Genomic DNA, 16,295 nt, shown 5'->3' with positions numbered 1-16,295 from the left:
AATTATAAGATGAAAACATATTTTATGTTTAAAAATTTACATTATCTACGTTCTCATTCTCTGCTTTCTTCCTCCTTTCTTCCACAGATGCCTGTATATTATTATCCATCTGGTCAGTACCCTACCTCAACCACGCAACAGTACCGGCCCATGGCCTCGGTTCAGTACAATGCTCAGAGGAGTCAGCAGATGCCACAGGCAGCACAGCAAGCAGGTACTCGGAATCTGTTTCCATTTTCTTCTCAACCCAGTTATTTTTGCTGGTGAATCTTGTACTCTTTAGATGAGTGTCCAAACTTGGCAATTTAAATCAGCACATTTCCTCTACCCAGAGAAGATAACAAAGCATTTGATTGACTCTATGTGGAAAAGTAGTAGGTGCAAGAAGGTGAAGCATATGTCAGACTAGCATCCCTGGCATGCATGCTAAACAGCCTCCATAAATTATTTTTTGATCCTGCTTCTGTCAAAGCAGAAAGTCAACCACATCCGTACCTTTCTAGTTCATATTTTCTTTTAATTTTTTTTTTTCTTTTCAATTTGAAGAGAGTGCTTCCCCTGTTCTTAAGGCTAGGGAACCAAATTAGGTCGTTTCAATATCGTGCTAAAAGATACTGCCTTTAGGAGAAGGCTACTGACTATGCGGCGTGTCTCAGTGGAACTCTGACTCCATGGTTCACTTTCATGATGGCCACACGCCTCCTGCCCAGAGCCCGGCAGCCGCTGTGCAGTGGGAAGGGGGGCCGATACACTGTACGAGAGTGAGTAGCAGGTCTCACAGTGAACCGGTCTCTTTCCCTACTGTGTCACACTCCTAATGGAACGCTGCTACCCAGAGAGTGGAACGCCGCTACCCAGAGAGCAGCGGGAACCCGGCAGGGCTGAGGGATTGTGCTAGGGAGAGGTTTGTGTCACTCCTGCCGGCCAAACTGCAAGAAAAACTGCTAATTGTCACGCTGAAGACCGCCTGACGGGGAGACTCCGCCTTGCGTAAGTAGGTCACGTAAAGAGCACGTGCTCCTTGCTGCTGCTCAGAGATGCCTGCTCCGTGATCTGATTTCTGCACTGAATCTATGTTATGCGTATGGAATGTATACAGATCCATGTATGTAATATATACACAATGTGTACCATTTTTCTAAGCTATAAAAAAAGGGCAGTTCTTGCCAAGGATTCGCACCAATCACGGACACCCGAAGAATACTAATGCTGACACTGCTAGCAGCCTGTCTGATTGGAGAAAGAATTAAATTCCCCTGTATTGTGGATGGCTGCATGTTCTTTGGTTTCTCTCATGGCCTAATTAAAGTCTGTGGGAGAAGAATTAGAGAAACCTGTATCTTCCAGCCAGATTTTGTCTTGTTTCAGCACTGTATTAGTTTGGGGAAGAATATATTTGACCTCTGAATTGACTTTAGACTTTTACAGTGTCTTGAGGACACTAAAAGGTTTCAAATAACTATTTATTTTAAGAAAATCACTTGGCAATATTTTCTCTGATTTGGGGAAAATGTTATTATCTTTATCATTTTGGTGGTCACTGTGCTATCGGTTTAGATACCTGCTGTAGAAATGTGCTGCTTGCATTCTGGACTATCTTATATTTTGCTAATGTTAATTAAAGAGTTAATTTACCATCTTGAGTATCCTGGTGTAGAGGCTATGGGGAAGTTTTCTTCTTGGTTTCCAATGCCTTTAGAAGAAGAAAGATGCAGATATCTAATTATAATGATTTTTATTAAGTTTGGTGCCATTGTGTGGCAACTTTAAAAGAGATTATTTCAGTCTTGTGGTAGAGTGTCATCATGCAAAGAAATGCAGTTACAAAATGTGCTGGAATCCACTAAACCCATAAACTCTAGATCTATGGGAGGGGATGAGAAAGTTAGATGAATATGATAACTGGGCAACAGAATTAGATTTCAAAAGAGTTTAGGTCTCCCCTACTGACTTCTACATTGCTTTTTCTCCTCTTCACTAACTTCATTAGCGATGTCAAAACAAGAGACAATATATGAGACATTTTTTACTCTTTAATAAAACACGATGGGAGAATTTAGGGATGTGGAAACACCCTCCCCCATTCAGTTAGAGACCTAACTGGCTCCAACTACATTCCATGGCAACCTGGTGGCTTTGGTTGGTCACATTCTCCCACATCACCACAAAAATGGCACCCTCAAGGCGAGATAATGACACTGTAATGAGAAGAGTGCACTCTAGAGCACCATCAAACTCAATAGAGAAGCAAGGCAGTGCCTAGGGTGTCAAGGAAGTGAGTGCCAGGTAATGTGGCCTGTACAGGGTGAGGAGGTGAGAAAAGTGAAATGATCATATATAGTATTGTCCCCAGAAATGATGGCATTAGTATACACATGCAGACTGAGACCCTTGGGCTCTTAGTTTTTGTGGCCACCACACTGGATACCTGGTCTAAAATCCCAACACAGTTTCCACCACAGTGATGAATGTACCCACTATTTGGGAAAGCAGATGGTGTTCCCTGACCTTACACAGAATCGCTTCTGCTAATAAAATCCAAGTAACCAGTCCACACAGTGGCTCTTTGAGAGTGCACAGAGACTCTGAGTCCTACAGCTGGGAGGCCTTTTGTTGAGCCTAGGGAGGCTAATAGAAACTTTCCAAATGGACATGGCAGTCATTTGTGAGAGCAACTCTATGTGGATGGACTATCTCATAGAGGAAAGAGCCTCTTCAGATAACTACACAAGTTATATTTTCTGGAGGAACTAGAAGATAAGCCTTCTCCATCTTTAAGTCAAACTATGGGCTATCAGCATGTCACCCTCCCACAGTGATGTTTTGGCTTGTTCTTCCTCCTGCCTCCTGCAGCTGTGTGTCTTGGGATCTGACCCTCTTCCATCTCATCTGATACTGACACCAGATTGTGTCATAACATCGTCAGGTATCATGTGGTTAAATATTAGAGTGAGACAGAATTATGTCAGTTAAAGCTAAATGAGATTTTAATCTGAATTTGCTTCTTGGCGCTGTTCTTAACCCTTATTTAATTGCAGTAAAAAGCCTCTCTTCCTTCTCCTACATTCTTGCCAGAATTGCAATCTCTGTCAGTTACTACATCTTTCCTAGCACTTAAAACTCTACACAGTGAATTTTTGTAAAGTGAACTGGACACTATACTGTTGATTAAATAGGACACCTGAGTTCCCCTGTGGCACAGTAGGGAGACGTAAGTTCTTTATCCTGGTGATTTTGTACTCTTCATCCGATCAGCACATGGTAAAAGGTTCTAAACATGTGGAAGAGGAAGCCTATGTTGGTGGTGATTATAAATAAAGAGTACTAACGTTGGGGCCAGGTGTGGTGGCTTACACCTGTAATCTCAGCACTTTGGGAGGCTGAGACAGGTGGAACATCTGAGGTCAGGAGCTCGAGACCAGCCTGACCAACATGGTGAAACCCCATCTCTACTAAAAAAAAATACAAAAATTAGCCGGGCATGGTGACGGTTGCCATAATCCCAACTACTTGGGGAGGCTGAGGCAGGAGAATCACTTGAACCTGGGAGGCGGAAGTGACAGTAAGCCGAGATCACGCTGTTGCACTCCAAATCCAGCCTGGGCAACAGAGCAAGACTCCATCTAAAAATAAAAAAAAAAAAGGAACACTAATGTTGAGAAAGTTTAGAGAAATCAAATGGTAGAGTTGCAAAATGATATTTGGAATTTGTAACTATATTTGTGAGAAAAAGAAAAACCTTCCATTTATAAATATCTCCAACAGAAGAATTTGTTTATTGCCAATCTGGCATTATCAGATACCTCCAATAGTGGGGAGACAGTTTTCTTTCTGAGGGAATTATTGATAGCCCAAGTCTGTGCAGAAGAGCAGTTATCAGGCACGTGCACTGCCTCATCAGCCAGGCATGGTGGTACTTTCCAGTAGTCCTAGAAACTTGGAGGAGTACAACATCACCGGGATAAAGAACTTATGTCTCCCTCCTCTGCCTCAGGGGAACTCAGATGTCCTATTTAATCAATAGTATAGTGTCCAGTTCACATTATAAAAATTCATTGTGTAGAGTTTTAAGTCCTGAGGTGAGAGGATTGCTTGAGCCTTGGAGGTTGAGACTGCTGTGAGCCATGATCATGCCATTGCACCCCAGCCTAGATGACAGAGCAAAGTCCTATCAAAAAAGAAAAAGAACGAAAGAATGAAAGAAAGAGGGGGGGAGGGAAGGAGGGAAGGAGGAAGGGAGGGAGGGAAAGAAAGAAGCAAGGAAGGAAGGAAGGAAGGAAGGAAGGAAGGAAGGAAGGAAGGAAGGAAGGAAGGAAAGAAGGAAGGAAGGAAGGAAGGAAGGAAGGAAGGAAGGAAGGAAGGAAGGAAGGAAGGAGAAAGAAAGAAAGAAAGGGAAGGAGGGAGGAAGAAGAGAGAAAGAAAGTAAAGAAAGAAGGAAGGAAGGAAGAGAAAGGAAGGAAGGAAGGAAGGAAGGAAGAAAAAAGGGAAGGAAGGAAGAGAGAGAGAGAAAGGAAGAAAGAAAGAGGAAAGAAAATCAGTTATCAGGTTATGACTTGTTTATAAAAGGACTATAGTTTTAAAATCATTCTATCTTTGAAAGACTTGGAAGTGAGAATATCTTAACTGAAAACAGAGTTTCTCAATGTTCAGATATTGAAATGAAGTGCTGATGAACAAATGTTTCATTCCTTAATGTTTTAAGTTTATTTCAGTAGTTAGCTATCATGACATTTTTTAGTTAGTACCTGTGTTGCTATAGTTTTATTCTTGTTGAGAAACATATTTAAGGCCAAAAAATATTGGCAATTATCACATCTCCCATTGATTCGGGATGTCTAGTGGGCTAGTTTAATCACTACCACAAGTTTACAAGGGAAATATAGCGTTCCTTCTTTACAGATAGGTGAAACTATTCCTCAGTGAAGTAAAATAAATTATCCTGGGTCTCAAGGTTAACTGTGTAGGGAAAAGCACCCCCAGACATGACTGGTTTTAAGCCCATGTGGTAAGCATTTTATTGGAACACCTTAAACATAGTTAGCAGTTTTGCCTTTATATGCTAACATGGATGATCGTATAAAAACTGGCATATGGGAAATAAACCAGCATGCCCATGTTATAGAGGCAGGTAATATTAAGTTAATTGTTCAAGTACACAGGTTGACCTAAAAGCAGAAAATGTAAGAGCCTTTGTCTTCTGCCTCCCTACTGAGCTTGGGGTTCCATATTGCTTTGCAGAGCTGGTCAATAACAACAAATGGCAGAGAGCAGCTGAGACATTTACATTCAAATCACACATTAGAAAGGAAAAGAAAACAAAAAAGAGTTTCTCTTAGATGGTTTCCAACTCCAAATTTCCTTTGAAGTTTGACTTAAAAAGAGAAGTCCTGTGTGTGTTCTTAAATGGGAACTGGGGGAAGAATTTTGGTTTAGTATCAGAGTAACACTAGCCTCATAAAATGAATAGGAAAGTGTTCCTTCCCTTTCTACTTTTGGAAAGAGATTGTATAAAATTGGTGCTAAATCTTCTTTAAATGTTTGTTAGAATTCTCCAATAAAACCATTTGACCCTGGAGATTTTCAGAAACATTTTTTAGCCTTGTTTTTTAAGATAGTCTCTGGAGATTTTATACTATGAGTTAATTTTTTATGATTATAGTATTCAGATTATATATTTCATCTTTGTTTAGTTTGGGTAGTTTGTGATCATTAAGGTCTTGGCCCATTTCTTCTAAGTTGCTGAATTTAGGAGTATAAAATTGATAGTTTTATTTCTTTACTATCTTTTCATAGCTTCAGGATATGTTGTGATATCCTGTTTCATTCCTGATACAGATGGTTTTTAACTTCTCTCTTTTCATTTTTGTCAGTCTTGCTAGATTTATCAATTTTATTGATCTTTTCCAAGAACTAGCTCTCTGTTTCATTGATTTTTCTCTATTGTTTTAGCTTCAATTTCATTGATTACTGACTTATCCTTATTATTTTATTATTTTCTTCCTTCTGTTAATTTTAGGTTTATTTTGCTTTTTTTGGTGATTTCTTAAGATAAGAAGATTTTTTATTTGAGATTTTTTCTTTTTTAATGTAAATAGTTAATGCTATAAATTTCCCTTTCAGTCTCACTTTAGCTGTGTCCCACAGATTTTGATATGCTGTATTTTCATTTTCATTCATTTGTATATTTTTAAATTTTCTTTGAAACCTCATCTTTGACCGGTGGATTATTTAGAGGTGTGTTGCTTAATGCCCCAGTGTTTAGAGATTTTCCTTTTGTCTTCCTGTTATTGATTCTTGATTGATTCTATTACAGTTAAATAACATATTCTGTATGATTTCAGTTCTTATAAAATTTTTCAGGTGGTTTTATGACCTAGGAAATAGCCTATTTAGGGGAATGTTCCATAAGCACTTGAAAACACTGGGTATTCTGTAGTTGTTGGGTGGAATATTCTATATATATCAGCCAGATCAGGTTGGTTTCTTTTGTTGTTCAGGTCTTCCATATTTTTTCTGTTTTTATGTTTACAGTTCCATCAGTTGCTGAGAGGGGGACATTCACAACCCCACCATAAAACTTTCTAAGGCCCTGGAATGAATTTCAAGGCAAAAGTTGCCTCCAGTGTCCCTGACATGCAAGGACAGAGGAGGGATTTAGTTTTTCAGACGATGCTATCTTTTAGTTCCTTTTGCAATTGAATAAGAAATATTTCATCACCTAAAAAAATGTTAAGGTTTCGTAAAAATAGTCTGGAAGGTAAAAGTCCTGTGAACAGTGAGTGGGCTTTGGGTGAGTTTGAGTTGTTCCTATAAGCTGCTGCCTGCATCTCTCGCTTGCCAGGCTTTCAGCCTTGTGGTTTAATGCCAGTAATGTTACTTTAGGTCTAGGTAGAAGAGTTATGAAGATGACCGTTTACAAAGGACAGTTCAACAATTCTGCCTTCCTAAGAAATCAGGAGGGTCTCTATTCTTGAATGCCGTGAAGATAGAACAGTACGAAATCAAGACAGCTACATAGGAGAGTAAAAAGGGTGAAAAACATCATGAGGGAACCTTAAGTTAAATTAAACTATAACTGCAGCAAATCATTTGGTATGGATTTTGAAACTGTAGAGATGTGTCTCACCTCTGCTTTAGAAAAGGCCTTTTCTCTTCTACCCTCCCCTACTCCCAACTATCTACTGAATGATTCATTTTGGGTAAAAAACAGTTTCATAGAGCATTTTCCATTAAAATGTTTTACTTTTGAAATTACAGTTCAGGAGGAAGCCATGAAAAAAGAAATCCTAAAAATGCATAGTATTGCAAAACCCCATGCAGCTCTTATGGGGCCTTCTTATGGTGATTAATGTACCTCTGTTCTGTGTGAGTAAGTAAGTGATGCTCCAATTCTTGCAGTAGTAGAGTTGGAATTTCTCATGGAAGACAATAGTGGAAGTCTTTGAAATTTTTTGGAATGTCTTTACTCACTCTTTTCACTTACATTTAAGATAAACCTCTCTGTGGACTTTCCCTTACAGTCTGCTCAACAGCCAGAATGAGATATGACTACTATGAATATAAATGGAGTTTAAATACTTAATTTTTCTAAATGAGGAAATTGACACTAGAAGGCCAGTCTCCTGTCCAATGCAGTCTCTCTTGTCCGAGTCAGAGAGGGGCTTCTGCTACTTTAGCACTTACAGATTTAATAACAGATACAGATTTCAGAAACTCAGCAAGCTTATTCACAGTCTGACAAAGTCTGACTTGTCAGAGTCTACTCTGCCTATGTGAACTCAAAAGCATCTAATACCTGCAACTTGAAAAGAGAGCACACAAACAAGAGAAAACAGTAACTCAGTAATTTGGAAATATGTTATTACCTATCCCCACTCATAAGAAAAGAAGTAGAGATTCTCCAACTCTCAGAGTATGATCTTTTCCTTCCCAGATAGAGCAGGTGGAAATGAGCCTTTACAACAGCCCTCTTGTTTGTTCAACTAATCGGGGAAGCTAATGATGGATGCAGATAAATCAGGTTGCAATGAACTAAAAATACATGCAAATAAAAGACATAGGAAAGAATGGTGAGGGAAGAGGAAACCTGGTCAGGTCAGGTCCTATTTGTTTTATTTTGCTGACTGACTGTGATAACGGTATCAATCAGGAATCTGCAGATAGCACTCTGACCTTTTGGATCTAGATGCCATTGAATCAATCCTGTGTTCTATATCTGAGGAAACTATATGTGTTTAAAGAGTTCTTTGGTGAAGAATTGTGAAGTTGGAGGGGGTCAGCCTGTCAGAAGTACAAACTTTAAAATAGGCCAGTTTTTGTTTCCCTCTGGAGCAAAAATTCAAAATGCCTTTCAACTCTTTAGTTATAGTTATTCAATTCCCTCTAGCACTTCTGTACACAAATCAACTCTAAGCCTCTGAACATTTGTAAAATCATCTTGCAAATGCTATCCCCAAGCCCTCTCATGGGAGATGAGAAGGTTACTGTAACCAGGCTCCTCAAACTTTAATGTGCATGGAAACCCAGATCTTGTTAAAATGCATTTCAATGCAGAAGTTCTGGAGTGTCTTGAGATTCTACATTTTTAGCAACCTCCCAGGTGATGCTGGTGCTTCTGGTCTACTGTTTTGAAAGCAATGCAATACATAGTACATTTTTATTCATGGCCAGTTCATATACAAGCTGTTGCAAAGGGAGGGGACCTACCTAAATTCATTGTTTTATTTTACATTATTTGTATTAGGCACAATTCTAATATTTCATAGCCAACATATCTAATCTTGTGAATTACAGCTAGTATTTAGAATTAATATGCTAAGGTTTACAAATCCAAATTTTAAGAAACCATATGAATATAATGTGATTCCATGGTATAGTGGACACTCATAAATGAATGAATAATGTGTGTACCTATTTTCACTTTGGTATGGCAGGAGGTGAATATGTGTGTGTGAGAGAGAGAGAGAGATAGAGAGAGAGAAATAATTTTCATTTTAGCCAGATCTCTTGGTGGTTTATTTTTCCCTTGTGGAAAATATGGTGCTTCAGGTAAAGTTGTTGTGTGAATACTTAAAAGTCTAAAACAGAAATCTCTCAACCATCTAATTCAAGTATAAATAAGAGCAAAACCGTGATTAAATATTATGAAATCAAATAGAATGACAGCCCGACAAATCAATTCATGTCAACATATGAATATACACATTTTGTGTTTCAAAGTTCAAACACCCAAGGAATATGTCTCAGATCTTTTAGGACACTTTCAAAGGTATAGTATGTTTCAATTTTGGTATGCCTAGTGATTTGGGAATTTCAACAAATTTAAAATAATAATACTCCCATCAAAACTCATTTCAATTGTTCAGATGGCAGGAAATAACTGGACTGTGAAAATGTATCCCTATCACTCTTTGCTCCTGGAAGATCTTTCCTTCAATCATTTTAGTTTACTCTTGAATGAATAGTAGTGGAATGGACTTAGTGGCATGGCTGGCAGGAAGATATGATTATCTGTGGAACATGTATATTTGAGAAGAGACCAAAGCCACAATTTCTTTTCTGATAGTTCTCCATAGAAATTCAATAAATAGCAGCGTGTTTAGCTTTTTTGTTTCTCCTTTCAGAAGTAATGTTTCTGACATAACAGCGAGCTGTTAGTATTAACAACTCTAAGTAAGAAATAAGGTTATTGCCTCTTTAATGTTGTTCTGAAGCACATTTGGGATGGGGCAAAATGTACCTTAATGGAATCTACAAATTTATTTAACCAAAGCAGTTGAGTAAGTTTGACAGTGAATCCAGTATTTTTAGCTTGACTGATTAATGTAATTGTCAATATAATTGAGAAGGGTTTTTTTTTTCCCCAAATATCTCTTTTCTCATTCTTTGTGCTTCTGCTATTCTTCACCTTGACTTTTTGCTCCTTGAGGTTGGCTGGAGATGGGGAGAAGGAGCATCAGAGCTAAAGAAAGAATGTGGAATACTGGTATGACCAATAGATACATTAATTTATGAACAGTAGGATTTTGTCTTTATACCTTAATTTCCCTTCTCTAAGAGTTGATTATTCTTAAAAAAAGATATATTTTCCTAAAAGTTTACATATATTTTAACATTTAGGGTCCATTAATCATTTTATTTTTTTATTTGAGAAAATAGGTATAACTAATAACACTAAGAAGCAATGCAAAAGTTGTTACACTTGACAGCTCTAAGGACATGATTTATAATTTGAGTGTCTGCATTATTATATTTCCAAAAGCAGAGAGGTGAGTTATTAAAGAGTGACACAAGGATTTAATTGTCTGATGTCTGTTAACATCAGTGGGAGGAGTCACATGGATAAATCCTTGTGGAACACGCTGTTCTGAAAATATTAGTTTGAAGAAGGTTTCTATGGAAATGTTTATGTGTTTCTTTCATTAATTGGTCTAATTATTCTATTTACAAAAATTATAATGAGAAATATAACACTGGGATTAAGAGAAAAGTTAACATTATTAAGAGCAATAATAAGAATCGTGCTATTTTTAGACCTAAAAATCTTACACATTCCCCAAAATGGTATAGATGGTCAGGTTCTCTCTGTCCCTTAGAAAGTTATAGTAAAAGGAACTTGTTACGCATATTTGCAGTAATTGCGTTAGCACTTTGTATTTTATGTGATTTTTGGTTTTTAAATTTACATTTGTTATGCAGTTAAGTACTACCAGTATTATTAGAATTTCTGCTTTTGTGTAAAGATGGAAAATAAGTCAAATTATAGCATTATCTGTTTTCTTTACTGTACAAAAGAAAATGGAAAGCAGTCGTTTGGCAAAAACAGAAAGAAAAAGGATATTTGGATTAAAGATGGTAAGAAAAGAAAGGTGGCAAGTAAAGCATACACATATACGTTATTGAAAGCTCTAGCATTTCTTTGCAGTTTTTCTAGGAAAGAAACTAAATAAAAAACAAAATAACCCTAAAATTTTCAAACTACTTTCCCAAGAATGTGATTTACCTGATTATTTAACTGAATGAAATCTTGGCCCTCCCTTTTTCTTTTCTCCTCCTTTTGTTTCTTGTTAATTTTTTGAGATAAGTTTCTGTTCTCAGTTGTCACCTAGATCTGTGAACTACCCTGTTTTTCAGTCCCACTTTTATTCTGAAGCACATTTAAAACAAACGAACAAACAGACCTTTTTCATTGTCTCCACCACCTTCCCAACCCTGTCTGTTTTCTCATTGTATTTTCTATCTTTAACGCTTGACTCTACACAAGTTCTCTGCAACTCTCTTTATACTCTTTCTTTGTTCTTATATTAAATAAAATTTGCACTTCAAACTCAGGATGCTGCTTATGTTATGTTTTAGTTGTCTGCATTTTTCTATTTATCAGTTCTTTTTCTTTCGATTCTGCACATGTCTCTCCATTATGAAACAGGACACTTCATTATTCCAGAGACAGTCTCAATCTAACAGTCAAACAATGAACAAGAATTTCTGGGATTTTTCTCCTTTTCTAGTAAGAGACCACAAAGAATACCATGCTATTTTTGTTCACCTTGGTATCCCTAGAACCAATGTAAATTTGGCCCACAGGATTTGTGACTTCACTTAGCAATTAGTTGTGATAAAAGAGTGAAGAGCATCTTGAGTAGTGTTCTTTTTGTCTTGCTTTCCAAATTCAGAGATACAGTGGTACCCATGGGAAAATGGCAAGGCTTTTGGATGGTGTTTAAATTTTTCATTTCCAAGAACTACACGTTTGCTTAAAAACTTTAGTGGTATTCCAACTTTGAATAGAAAGCAGTTTGCAAATTGCTGAACTTATAAGACACCATCTCAGAAATAAGTACCCCTGAAAGATGCTGCTTTTTAAAACTCTTTCTTCATTCTACAGTCTTTAGACATGACTGCTTACTACAGGGACACAAATGCAAATTCAGCAAAACCAATCAGCATGGGCTCATTTAACTCATTACGTCCGAGTTTGTCTATTCCCCAGACCATCAGCATAAGATCACAGTGTTAATCACCCCTTCCAGCTCTGAAATACCATGAGTTCTTCTGTCCAGATGAGTGGCACATAAATGTAATGGTCCCACAGCAACAGTCACTGTGACCCAAGAAGGCTACAATACTGTCTATAACTCATTGAATTAGTATAATTCTAAAAGAAAGACTGTAGCGTAGGCACTCTGTTTAGAGTTTATGCGAGTGACACTCTTATAAGTGGGTTCACTAGTTGGTTCAGTTGTTATAGTATGATTCCATGGCTAAGGCATATTTGCACATCCATTCATTGGGAGAGTACGTTACCAACGTGCAGTAGCCTTCACATTTACACTCCTGTCCAAAGCCACCAAACCACTAGAGACCTTCCCCATGCTTTCATTTAGGTGCTATTCACAGTTGTCAGCCAATCCTTCCTGGTGGCAGTGATAATTTTGATGGCCCTTCAGTGACTCCCACCAATCCCTAATCATGAGGAAGATGCTTAATCATGGGAAGATGTCAGCCAACATCATGATTCCCACACTGTTTACTGAAGGTACCTAGAGACTTGCAATTCTCCCAGACGCTCTTACTGCCTTGGGGATTGTTTTGTTGTTGTTGTTTTTGTTGTAATAGGTCCAGCGCAATTGCACCCTTTACAAGCCACTGTGTGTCATATTTGTTCTGAGAATAAAAAATAAATGGCAGAAAGAAGGTCCAGATTAAAACCAAAAGCACACCTTGCAGAATGCAGGATATTGCAGTGGAACACACATTTTGAGTATTGTAGGAATATGCAGTAAAAGCTGTCAAGCTAGCTCCAAGTAGGTTTGCATTAATTTTTGTTTCCTAAGGAAAACAACTTATAAACAAATATCACTTTCATTACTCATTGATGCATGGGCAGTGTTAAGTGACCAGTGGTGTGGTATTATGATACAGAGTTCAGAAGGTTTGAAGTGCCTTTTAGTGATTTTTTTTTTTTTCAGGCAGGGTCTTTCTCTGTCACCCAGGCTAGAGTGCAGTGGCATGAGAACTGCAGCCTTGAACTGCTGGGCTCAAATGAGCCTCCTGCCTTAGCCTGAGTAGCTGGGATTACAGGCACCCACCACCACATCTGGCTAATTAAAAAAAAAAAAAAAAAATGTAGAGGTACGGTCTTGTTATGTTGGCCAGGCTGGTCTCAAACTCCTGAGTTCAATTGCTCTTTGGCCTTGGTCTGCCAGAATGTTGGGGTTACAGGAGTGAACCACCACACCCAGATCCCTTCAATGAATCTTGATGAATAATTCAATTTTCTCAAGTTGAGACCTACTAGGTCTACCTGCTAGGAAAGGCTCAGTTTTTGCTGACCTGGACCCGTGGAACTGAGAAGAGTCAAAGAGAACAATCCAATGACAAAAAAATAAATCCGAGAAAAAATCTCCAGCCTAGCTGAAAATTGTAGCAAGAATTAGGAGAAAGAGAAGACAATCCAAGTGGTGGTTTTTTTATGTTTGTTATATTTTCTTTTTATATATAGAACCTTTTAAAAATTGTGAAAACAATGCAGCACATAAAGAAGGCTTTTTAAAAAGACATCAAAACTTCATGCTAACACAACAATGAATTTTTAGTTTTGACTCTGACTTTGAGAAAAAGAATGAATGTATGTATGCATGTTGAAGATAAAAACGTGTATTGTGATCATAGAGTATCATAATTTCTTATGTATTTGGTATTATATTTATTCAAAACTCATTATTTTACACTTGATTCTGATTTCTGTGATAATTTTTTAAAGAAGTAAAACTGTATTTTCAGATTTCACATGTTTTGCATAAAAATTCAGAGCAATCCACAAAACAACTAGTAGAACTAATAAGTTAATTTAACAATGTTGCAGAATAGAGAGATAATATACAGGAATCAACTGTATTTTTAAATACTTTTGGAAAACAAATAGAAAATTTAAAAATTGTATTTATAATAGCAACACAATTTTAATAGTAATAATAATTAATCACAACATTCCTGACCTTGTGGCCCAGGGAGGATTAGATCATTGCCTCATTCATCTGAGAACCACTCCTTGAGCCCTAGACACAAAGCAGTATCTTGTAGAGAAACAGCAATTACAACTTGAAGTATTTCTCTATGCAGTCCTTGCTTTCCTGATTCCCTCATCAATAAAGAAGCATATACTTGGGTGGGGAAGGGGACGTGGAACTAAAGCTTTCAAATCTCTCATGTATCTTCTTTAGCTTCCATATTCAACAAATATTTCACAATAAACTTTGGTTTTGCTGCTTTTCTCCCCAAACAAGGACAATGCCATAGACGTTTCAGAGTATTTTTCCACCTTCTGTCAAGAGCTTTTGTCTTTTTAATTTCCCATTGTTGAAAATGACACAATTCAAGGAGCTCACACTCTTTGAGTTGGAGTCTACCTCAAGTGCCTCTCTGAATATGCTACACAAAGGAGATGGTTTCCTTAGCAACAGGAATGTGATGAGGAAAAAAAAAAAACATGGAAATATTTGCTCCCTGACTCCTTCCCCAGCGCCCTTCAGCCCTGCTGTTTGCCAGGCTCAGAAATTACAGAAACTACACTTTTGACAAGAATTCAGCTCCTGATTAGTTTAACGATTGTCTATAAGTCCCTTTACAAACCATTTGCTCTATTTTTTAATTAATGAAACCAGTTCAGCTGTGGAATGGTCATTTTCTCATTACTGCCTTTAGCTGATCTTTTCTATATATTTAAGTAAAGTAGAGAAAGGGAAATTGGGTTTTAAAAAGTGTATGTGTGTGTGTGGTGGGTGGGTGTATGAATGTGATTGTCCAGATAGTGGATTTTAAGTGACTGACAGCATTTATTTTTACATTTATTTCCAGTCTCTCAAATTTGCATATAAGGTGTATTTTAAAAGCTGGCAGGAGGCAATGACATGTTTAGGGACCTCTATGAAAAGTAATGTATTAATTTGGCAGTACTTATGTCACACTTATTAAGTGTGCTTCTGAATAAGCCCCCATGAGCTTAATGTGGTTTTCTCTATATATTAAAAATTGGCAAGACAAACATAGGTATATGAACTTACAGACAGAAGAATCTAACTGAGGTCTAAATCCAGGGACATCATTCAGCAATATGGAGATCAATAGATATGATTTTAAGTCCTAAATGCTCACTATGCCTAGGAAGCCAATAAACCCACATCATTTGGGGTCCAAAGCATAACCTTTTCCCAATACAATTTATCTCTCTTTCCTGTATCTTTTCTTTCCTCAGAACAATGACATAATACGCATATATAGTTGTTGATTTCTAAATTATTCTACTGCTGAGCTTGTCAGCTATTGAAGAATGTTTAGTGTGTTGCAGACTTTTTTTTTTTTTTCTGGGTAATTGAGCCACCTGTTCAGCTTGGAACTTTAGGAATCTATGAGTTTGCCAATATATTTACTGTATCTTATTCAGGAAGAAGTCTTCAGCATAAGTAGAAAAAAAAACAAAAGAATTAGTATCTGCCATTTTTTTCCTTTCTTTTTTTTATTTACATTTTTTTCCTTTCCTTTTCTGTGTGTGTGTGTGTGTGTATTTGTGTGTGTATAACTTAAACAACTGAAATGTATTTTCCCACATTTGTGGAGGCTAAAAGTTCATAATTAAAGCATTGGCAGATTTGATTTCTTCTGAAGTCTCTCTCATTGATTTGCCAATGTCTGCCCATTCTTTTTAAACTGAAGAATTTAAGAAAAACATTAATTGTGGAAAACCAATGTGCTATGCCAAAGTGTTCTTATAACGTGGCAAACAAACAATAACACTTTGGATTATTTTACCCCCAGCTATCATTAACCAAAATAGAAACAGTGATCCTGTGTTCTTCCCTTGTGGAGCCACTGGGCTGTTGTAAGAATTACAGTATACCTTTAAGAACTAGATGACATATATTAAGCATTACATTGTATCTTCATGTGTATTTATAAATGAATCTTAAAATCCTAAAAATGACATGCCAGGGTTTATTCAAGAGGCTGTAAAAATGCTAAAATGACATCCAAAAGCTTTCCTTTTTCCCCCTTGTGGTTGTTGGTTTGTGGAGACAGCATCTGACTGTAAATGATGTGAGTCAGTAATGCCGGCTCTCAGGATCCCAGGGAGCTGTCTTCCTGTCTCTGCTCACACTGGTGGCCCTCAGGGTCTGTGGCATTGTCTTAAAGACTGGATACTTGAATTCTGTCCATTTGCCTAGTGGTGACAGCCAGCACTTGTACGATGACAACTGCCATCTGGCTCTTTCTGCTAGATATGTAGCAGAAGCCTCAGT

The 16,295-nt window shown here is 37.4% G+C and overlaps 1 protein-coding gene and 1 non-coding gene across 51 annotated transcripts in view; both read left to right on the top strand.

Moving 5' to 3' along the window:
* The window catches only part of ARPP21 (cAMP regulated phosphoprotein 21), a 155,789-nt gene that overhangs the window by 105,095 nt on the left and 34,399 nt on the right, over window positions 1–16,295 (top strand). For all 50 annotated transcript variants that reach the window (XM_077991291.1, XM_077991282.1, XM_077991276.1 and 47 more), the window contains one exon: window positions 88–214. In XM_077991291.1, coding sequence (XP_077847417.1) covers window positions 88–214 — 127 coding nt within the window. The remainder of the gene's footprint in view (window positions 1–87; window positions 215–16,295) is intronic.
* MIR128B (microRNA mir-128b) lies at window positions 725–808 on the top strand. Its single transcript, NR_032399.1, has one exon. It is a non-coding gene; the product is annotated as a microRNA mir-128b (primary transcript).

Source organism: Macaca mulatta, chromosome 2 (assembly GCF_049350105.2).
Source record: "Macaca mulatta isolate MMU2019108-1 chromosome 2, T2T-MMU8v2.0, whole genome shotgun sequence".
Taxonomy (NCBI): Eukaryota; Metazoa; Chordata; class Mammalia; order Primates; family Cercopithecidae; genus Macaca; species Macaca mulatta.
The sequence above is the reverse complement of the archived record's forward strand: the minus strand, read 5'-3'. Positions and strand labels throughout refer to the sequence as shown.